Source organism: Morus notabilis, unplaced genomic scaffold (assembly GCF_000414095.1).
Source record: "Morus notabilis unplaced genomic scaffold, ASM41409v2 Scaffold176, whole genome shotgun sequence".
NCBI classification, from domain to species: domain Eukaryota; kingdom Viridiplantae; phylum Streptophyta; class Magnoliopsida; order Rosales; family Moraceae; genus Morus; species Morus notabilis.
In genome coordinates this window covers 554,837-563,703 of record NW_010368054.1, presented here as the reverse complement: position 1 = coordinate 563,703, position 8,867 = coordinate 554,837, and the positions used below count along the sequence as shown (strand labels likewise).

At 34.7% G+C, this 8,867-nt stretch overlaps 2 protein-coding genes across 2 annotated transcripts; both read left to right on the top strand.

Annotated features, from left to right (window-relative positions):
- The first annotated feature begins 295 nt into the window (after positions 1–295).
- On the top strand, positions 296–2,294 carry LOC21402081. The gene is made up of 2 exons (XM_010114373.2): positions 296–746; positions 1,934–2,294. The coding sequence occupies exon 1, from the start codon at positions 421–423 to the stop codon at positions 712–714; it is 294 nt and encodes a 97-aa protein (XP_010112675.1). The 5' UTR covers positions 296–420; the 3' UTR covers positions 715–746; positions 1,934–2,294.
- Positions 2,295–5,446: 3,152 nt separating this feature from the next.
- LOC21402079 (protein MET1, chloroplastic) lies at positions 5,447–8,666 on the top strand. Its single transcript, XM_010114371.2, has 7 exons — positions 5,447–5,980; positions 6,468–6,574; positions 6,897–6,991; positions 7,105–7,181; positions 7,283–7,403; positions 8,185–8,244; positions 8,332–8,666. Exons 1-7 carry the CDS (start codon positions 5,541–5,543, stop codon positions 8,470–8,472), a joined length of 1,041 nt encoding a protein of 346 aa, XP_010112673.1. The 5' UTR covers positions 5,447–5,540; the 3' UTR covers positions 8,473–8,666.
- Positions 8,667–8,867: the final 201 nt, after the last annotated feature.

Sequence of the window (8,867 nt, the reverse complement as noted above, 5' to 3'; positions counted from 1 at the left end):
CGTCTATTTTTTTTAACTATAATAAAAAATTTTCACATAAAATTATATCTCAACTTAAATTATAAACTAAAATCAGCGAACTGAAAGTATGAGAGAAAACTGGTGATCCTCACATTTTCCATAAAAAGAATTAAAACAAACAGCAACTTTAAAAAAAAAAAAAAAAAGCATTAAAACATTCATAAAGATGTAGCGCCAATGCCATCACAACACGACAAGGTAAATAATATCATCCCCCAATCCCCATCTCCATAATCAATCAATCCCACCAAACTACCAAACTTGGACTTCCAAACCAAACCAACCAAACCCCATTTACCAACCCAAGCCAACTTAAACCAAAACCAAAAATTTTCATAATCTTTCTTTCCAATTCAGTTCCGATAGAACACGAGAAAGAAAGAAAAGAAGAACAAAAAAATGGTGTTCAACAGCTTGATGGTGATGTCCGTCGCCCACGCATCAGCCGACGCCTGGCAATGCCTTGCCTGCCTTCCCGAGCGGCTCAGCAGCCATCAGCTGTTGGATCTCGTCCTCTGCTTTCCTCTTCAGCAACTGGGTCGTCTCGCTCTTTGCATATGGACTTTCCTTTGCCTTCCTCCTCCTGATACCCTTAATTCATATTCATACTCATCTGATGACTCTGACTCCTCCTCCTCCTCCTCCACCACCGTTGATTATGATGGCTACTACTACCATTCGCATTCTGATTGATTTCGCTCTTCCTTAACTTTCTAATTTGTACAGTAATTTTTCTGTCCCTCTTCTTGATTTTCTCTTTTATGCTGAATTTTTATTTGTGTTTTGTGTTTATTTAGTGGTTTGCTCAATTGGGTTTGTTTTGGATTTTGTAAATTCTTCATTATTTTGTCTTGATCTTACTAATATTGATCGAATGTTGTGCTTGTCGTTTTTGTGTTTATTTAGTGGTTGCGCTGAATTGGGTTTGTTTTAAATTTTGGTTAACTCCATCCCTTTTTCTTCTTGATCTCACTTTTATTGTTCGAATTTTGGATTTGTGCTGAATTTGGTTAGTGCTTTGTGCTTTTTGATTGATTGGCTGAATTGGTTGATTTGGATTGTCTCCATCTTTGTCTGGTTTCGGATTTGATTGGCGAAAGTGGTTGGTTTTCCTTGATTGGTTGGATTCGTTTCACGTCCTTTTATTTTTATCTTTTATTTTTTTTTTTTGGGTTCATTTTGTTCATAATTAACCCATTGGGCAAATAGCAAGTTTGATTCTAGGTATCCCTGATAATAACCGATGGCTTGGCTGTGATTAAATCGCATGAAGCTACATAAGTTTTTTTTTTTTTTTTTTAAATTTTTTCTGCTGACTTTGAGAATATGATTCGAAGGTGTAAAGTGGATATGTGGTGACAACTTGTGCATCCTCCACATGATTTATCGACTAAACTTCATGTCAAGCTACAAAGAAACTAAGATCAAGCTATTATTTGCGACTTTAATATGGATTCACTGGAAACTTCTCTCTTACTCTATTTTACTTTTTCTCTTATTGATGTGAGATGCCAAAACTTATCATGATCGTCATAATAGTGTTTGGCAGAAAGAGGAGAGAAATATTTGATCATCATCTTAGTTTCATTGGCTTAATTGAGTTTACAAGAAAACATTACTTTAATGTTATTTTACGTAGTTTACAACTCATGTTAGGAAATGTTTGAATTAGGCTGAAATATCTAATTTTGATGCTGATCAACTCTATAGTCAAATGAATGTTTTGTAACCACTTTCAATCTCGTGCCAGAGTTTCTCTGTGCACCCTCACCTGCAAGAAACGTAATCCACAATTTACATACCCTCTCATTTCTATTGGTTTTAGAATTACCAGTGTCTTGTTGGGAGAAGGCGTAGGGAAAGGTTGGTACATTGATTGCCTCAAAAACTGTCACTGTGTTGACTTCTTCAGGCATTGGCATGGAGTCTGGAGTTGCTGGGTTTGAGATAGATTGCATCTCGCTTGGCGTAGTTACACGCTGCTTGGAAGCGAACTAGACGCCATAATCGCAGTGCAGCGTTAGGCTTTTTTGCTTGTTAGACTAAGCGTTATTGCTTGGTTGCGTACGTGGACAACTTCTTTTGGAGTAAGATTTTAGTTGAGATCCCACTTCTATGCGTGCTTTTCCTTCTTTGTGTGCAAGCTTTAAATTACTCAGAACATTCTTCGAATTGATTGCTCTATTTCTAGGATTTTTTTTCGTCTCTAGGACAGTTAATTTTAATCCATGTCTTATTGACAAACTGCATTGTACGGAAGCTGATAAAATTAATCTAGACAAACTCTGCCTTGTGTATTTTGCTTGAGATGTACTGTATTCTACATGTTTTTTTTTTTTTTATTAATTTCTTTTATGATGTTACCTGGGTTATTCATAGACTGATAAGCTTACTAGGTTCAGATCTATGATCTGGGTTTTGGTGTACCATGTAAAATCTAACTTCATCAAGATCACATACGAAAGAGGTGATAACTAGAATACCTGATTTAACGACTCAGATGATGGTAAAACGGGGAAACAAATCAAGTGAAGATTACAGAAACTGAAAATTCATCATCTTTTATTATAAGAGAAATAAAGCTACTTGGAATTGGTATTTATTCATTTCATGGAATTAGAGAAACTTAATGTAGATAGTCCTTTTCATCTTTCATGGTTGAAATCCTACTTTGAATCAGATCGAAGATCCCATAAATGGGAAATATGATCTCAATTACTTGTGCTAAGAACAGAAGAGTTTTGTTGCAACGTCTGAGACATTCAGTATAGAGAGAAATAACATCTGTTTTACCCTTCATTTCATTTTGATTGCTATTGCAAGACAAGAAGACTATACACCATTTGAAATTGAATAGAATAAAGTTGCGTTATTTGAACTTTTTGAGTTTGATGGCCTCTTTTTAGGAAAAAAAAAAAAAAAAAAAGGTTTATCTCTTTAAGATTTCTTTTTCCCTACTATAGGCAAATGCTCATGAAATCAAGTTGAAAAATAAAAAGTTGGTTCTTTGAATTTGATGGTTTGTTTATGTATATATTGCTTACGTTGGTATTTCTTATTTTTATATTTTATTATTGTTGGGGCTCTTTTGGATTTTTCGGGCATCAACAATTATTTTTCTAGGACTTGCAGAAAAGGAGTTAGATCCTTGGTCACTTGGGCCACTTTTAATAGCCAAATAGGACAAAGCCAGATCGAATTCTTAGGGATGCAGGTCTCCCAAGAAAAGTTCTAACTTGGCCTACACATTGTTCAAGAATTATTGACGTTTCTAGATAAGAACCTTTTTGTAAAGCAGATTCAACAGTTTTTAGGAATAGTCAATTATCTCAGAGACACAAAGCAAACAATTTACACATCTTGTTTTGGAAATCAAGTAGCTTGCTTAGTGGCCTTCATGAGTCATTATTGGTCCAACTCATTTTGTCACAACATGTTAGTGTTTGGTACCATCAAGAATTTCACATATCCTGGTTACCACTGTAGTCTAATCATGGGCATTTTATGTGGTTGTGTCCATGTCCATATCATATGTGCACGGAATATCTGCATAAGCGCAGGTTAGATAACTTATCTCTGTGAGCTTACTTGTGTTTTGTGGGGGCTTATGTTATGTTTACTAACCCCACGCCGTCAACTCTGGTTACTTTCAAATGGATGGGCCCATCCGGCAGGTTCAACCAAGGTCATCTTGGCCGAAATTTCAGAATTTTTTGAGGTATCAAAACTTGTTTTTACTAAAAAAAAATATCGATTTCGGCAAAATATTAGAAAAATATTGTAAATATCGGTATGAATATCGATATGAGTAAGCATATAAATGTAATTTGAGCAAAATTTCGGGAAATTTCGAGACCCAAAAATTTCAGTTCAAAGAAATTTTGGTGGTTTAATGTTTTTCTATTTTCCGTTTAAATATCATATCTACCAAAACGATCTTTGTCCTCTAGTAATAGACTTCGCAATGCATTTTGATGTCTCCACATGGTCCTAAAGCAAAGTGATTTGTCTAGAAGGGCGGGGTAATCTGGCCAAGATGGTAGCATATTATGGCCTCGTTCATTTTATCGATTCGAGTTTTCAGTTTTAAGTTTCTATAGTAAAAAGCTTTCGAAAAATGTCACATCTAATTTTTTCTGCTACAGTGAAAAGCTCTCTGAAAATGTCACATCTCAGCTTGAATTGAAAATTCGAATCCGCGAAGTGAACGAGGCTTTAACTTTATAAACCATTTCACGTCCAATGTTCACAGTTCAAGGGCCCATTTAATTCGTTGATTCGAGTTGGGATATGATTTTTTGTAATAACTTTTTACTGTAACAAAAAAAATTATATGTGACTGTTTTTAAAAGTTTTTTTACTGTCATAAAACTCGAATCGGTGAAATTAATGAGACCAATGATAAAAGTTCCTAATACGAATGATATGGTCACGGTCAATATATAAAAAAAGTTTAATTTCCCTCTCTTTTTTCTTAACAAATAATTAGAGAATTCGTAACATGAAAATTAAATTGGATTACCACTTTTAAGGACTAGTTATACACCCGTGCAACTTTTATGTGTATGTTATGCTTAAATCTTTCCATTTGATTGGTGTATTCAAATATAAGCTTTTGAAAAGTGGAATTCCTTTGATTCACCCGTCTAATAACAAGTACAAAATGCGATGATAAAAGTCCGTGCAACCTGCAAACTAGGCTGTTGCTACTATAGGGCCCGTTCACTTTACTAATTTGAGTTTGTAATTTGAGTTGAGATATGATTTTGTATGAGAGCTTTTTACTGTAGTAAAAAAGATAAATGTGACAATTTATAAGAGTTTTTTACTGTAACAAAACTCAAATTCTAAACTCGAATCGACGAAATAAACGGGGCCCACATTTACGCCTAAATTAGACTTTCAATTTTTTACAAAAGAGATTAATTGGAGTGTTAATCCGAGTACTCTCTTAAAACAGAGATTCTTCTTCCTCTGATTCACCGCGTAAGTTACATAATTGATAATTTAAGATTGAAAAATCTTGACAAATACTGATTACTCTTAATTAGGTTTTTTTAAATAAATAATCATATTAATTTTTTTTAAAAAAATAACTATATTAATAAAAAAATATTAATAAAAATTAAAAAGTCATTTAGACTCACGTTCTTTTAATAATAAATACATCAATATTCTCTTAGAAAATCATCTGCCTTTCCTGATAGGCCCAACTTTCAGCATGGTTTTGTTTTTAACAAACAGCGAATTTGCTTTTACTTTTTTTTTTTGCTTGAAAAGCACATTGATTTTGGTTTACTTATTAGCCAATCACTCCTGAAAGAGACACGTGGCGAGATATGATTGAGCAGAAGCTCAGAGCCACGAGCCACGTACATCTAATCCGAACCCCTTGTTTGAGTTTGGACTTTTAAGACATCTTTTACACTTCTTCACTAATGGCCACGCTTTGTTCCAACGTTTTAGTACTTCACAAAGATCTTCTCTTCCTCCTCTGAATTTCCACCGAACAAATCACCATGTCTTTAGCTCCGACTCCGAGCAGTAATTTGTCTCTCTACTGTTCACCACCATTAGCAAAAACAGTCCCAACATTAAGACGGTACAATATTTTCGCAACATCATCTAGTTTCTTCCACATCAACAAGTCTTTCTCATTCAAGAGCAACGATTCATTTCTAAGGAATTCAAGATTTTTTTCGAATACCCGATTGGAGAAACCGTCGGTTTTGATAGCGAGGGCGTCGGAAACGGATGCCCAGACGGCGGAAAGCAAAGGCGGAGAAGGAGGAGGAGGAGAGGAGCAGTATGAAGAGTATGAGGTGGAAATAGAGCAGCCTTATGGCCTGAAATTTGCCAAGGGAAGAGATGGCGGGACTTATATTGATGCCATTGCGCCGGGGGGCTCGGCTGACGAGACTGGCAAGTTCACTGTTGGGGATAGAGTGCTTGCCACCAGGTTTTTGGTTTTTTCCCATTTAGCTTCTTGTATTACATTTTCAATTTATGCGATGAGTTTCATGTGTTTGTTTTAGCTGTATCAAAGTGTGTTAGAATGATGGCAATTTAACGACATGGAGTAATTCCTAAATGAGCATGGTTTATAGGTTTCAATTTTTTTGCCTCTTTCTAAATGTGATTTTATTGGTATTTCTCACATTGTAGATTCTACTTAAAAAAAAAAAAAAAAAGGGAATTGTGGAATGAACGCTTCTTGTATAATGCTAGCTGTGGCAATGTACAGAAATTTGTGTGCTTTTCAGGCTCATCTCTGATCTCCTTTTACTTATATGTGGAGCATTTTTGCATGGAAGTATTGCGTAAATGTAAATGGCTTAGGGGTTTCAAGTCTTCTTTTTCATGTGATTTGATTTATTAGTAACTCAACATTACCTTTAACTATTGCCAATGGATTCATGTGACCGAAGATGCTGATTTACGTGCAGCGCTGTTTTTGGGGACGAAATATGGCCTGCAGCTGAATATGGGCGGACAATGTACACCATGCGTCAGAGAATTGGCCCTCTACTCATGAAAATGCAGAAGAGATACGGTTAGTTCATCTCCTATTTGCTTACTAAGTACAAATGTAGAATAATGCTTGAGAACAACATTGAAACATCTATACCATATTTATTGCTTCTGTGAATAATGTAGCTAAATAATTATTTATTGCGGAAATAATTGTTTCGTTTTTTGTAATTCTTTCTCACTCCTCGCTGTAAATAGCATAATACTTGTTGTGAAGAACTCTCACAGCATGCATCGAAGAACTTTGCATAATATAAAGCTTTCCATGTTCCCAGTTCACAATTTTGTTGACTCTTTAAACATGATGTGAAACTGATTTAATACGAGTAGTATTCGTGACGCAGGGAAGAAAGATGATGGGGGCGAATTGACAGAGAAGGAGATTATCAGAGCTGAAAGAAATGCAGGCTTTATTAGCAATAGAGTGAGAGAAATCCAAGTGAGTAGAAACACTTACAATTTTGATTTTTGATTTTTATAAATCACTGTTGTTCCACCCTGTGAGTACATGTTTAGAAATTTTTAGTATTGACGACACGTGAATGATTTTAGATGCAAAACTACCTGCGGAAAAAGGAACAGAAAGAACAGAGAGAAAAGGATCTTAGAGAAGGGTTGCAGCTTTACAAGTATGCCCTGCAATTCAACGTTTTCCTTCACTAATCTCTCAAATACATCTGGCTAATAAAAGTTTCCTTTGTTCTTTATCAAACACATTTGGTTCGTCAAGGAATGCCAAGTACGAGGAAGCCTTGGAGAAATTTGAGTCTGTATTGGGATCCAGACCAGATCTAAACGAATCTTCTGTAGCGAGCTACAACGTCGCTTGCTGTTATTCTAAACTTAATCAGGTATACTTCTCATTCTTTTGTAAACCTACTCTTTTCTCTTAAATATTTGGATCATAGTTTTTTAACCTCTTATGAAGAGAGATATCGTTATTATAATCAATTTACCATACATTTTGTTATTTTTCAAGGTTTTAGCACGAAAACTTCTCAAGTGCAGTATTTTTAGAGTTGTATGCTAAATGACCAGTAACATCAATGTGTGGCTGAACCTTTAAAGAACCTGGCCAAAAACCAAATTTCGTCTTTTGATGTTTTGCTTTGTCCTTAGTTGATGGAAAATGAACATTATTGTTGGCTCACCTTCTGTCACTTTTAAGTTTTTGGGGGTATTGATATGTAATATGGTATCAGAGTAAGTAGTCTTAATTTATGCTTCTTGTTGTGCGCACCTTTGTTTGGATTGTTCTCCCACATTTTGAAATTTACGTGTCTTGTTGTGCATTTGGTTGATCGTCTCACGCTAAAATTATCTAGGCCCTCACGTGAAGAGAGAGCATTGATTAGAAAAAAAGAAAAAGCTGCTCTACCTCTTATTAGCTTAAGTTTTTGAAAGAATTTAGATCTTAACTAACTGATATCCTTTAGTGTGATACGGTGACGACACTAAATGGTCGTTTGTTTCGCGGGTTTGAATTGTAGTTCAAACATTTTTACTACAGTGCTTTATCTGACGATCTTTATTTTTTGATTCTCTTCCACTTATAGATTACGATTTTATTATTTGCTCTTTGATGCTATTAATTGTACTCAATTCCCTTACTTTCTCTATTCTTCATAATAGTTACAAGCTGGAATCTCTGCTCTTGAGGATGCCCTGAAAGCTGGATTTGAAGACTTTAAGGTAATGAATCCATATGTACTAAAATACACCCTATTTTTGTTTGTTAAGTTTTTCCCCCCTTTGAAAATTATTACCACTTGTCAACAGAGAATTCGAACAGATCCTGACCTCGCGAATCTAAGAACATCTGAGGAATTTGAGCCTCTACTAAAACGATTTGACGAGTCATTCATCAATGAGAATGCAATCAATGCAATCAAGTCTCTATTCGGATTCAACAAGAAGTAGGAGCAATATGAAATTCACTTCACACATGCATAAGGGACTGGAGTTGGTTTGCATATATATCATCTCACTTAAAGCTGACAAAAAAAGGGTTGGCTGAGCCATCCAGTTTTCACCTGTATCAATTTGTTGATGGTCTTACCTATGGGAGAGTTTTGGTGAAATCTTATAAATGTAATGTAATATTCAAAGTATAAGTTTTTTTTTTTGAAATTTTTAAAATTTAATTTAATATTAATTTTTAAATTTTTTTTTTTTTTTTTTTTTTTTTTTTTTTTTTTTTTTTCCTTTAACAAGAGTATTTCAATTATAATTTTTTTTCTCCAACTAGTCTTCGAAAGGAATATAATATTCTGCTGACATATCAATATATGAACTTAACTTTATGGTAAAATACA

Excerpts from the sequence above, each read along its gene's own strand:
- LOC21402079 (XM_010114371.2), top strand. The coding sequence starts at position 5,541 with ATGTCTTTAGCTCCGACTCCGAGCAGTAATTTGTCTCTCTACTGTTCA. Across the intron at positions 6,575-6,896 it reads GAAAATGCAGAAGAGATACG|GGAAGAAAGATGATGGGGGC; the intron begins GTTAGTTCATCT and ends TTCGTGACGCAG. Across the intron at positions 6,992-7,104 it reads ATAGAGTGAGAGAAATCCAA|ATGCAAAACTACCTGCGGAA; the intron begins GTGAGTAGAAAC and ends GAATGATTTTAG.
- LOC21402081 (XM_010114373.2), top strand. The coding sequence starts at position 421 with ATGGTGTTCAACAGCTTGATGGTGATGTCCGTCGCCCACGCATCAGCC.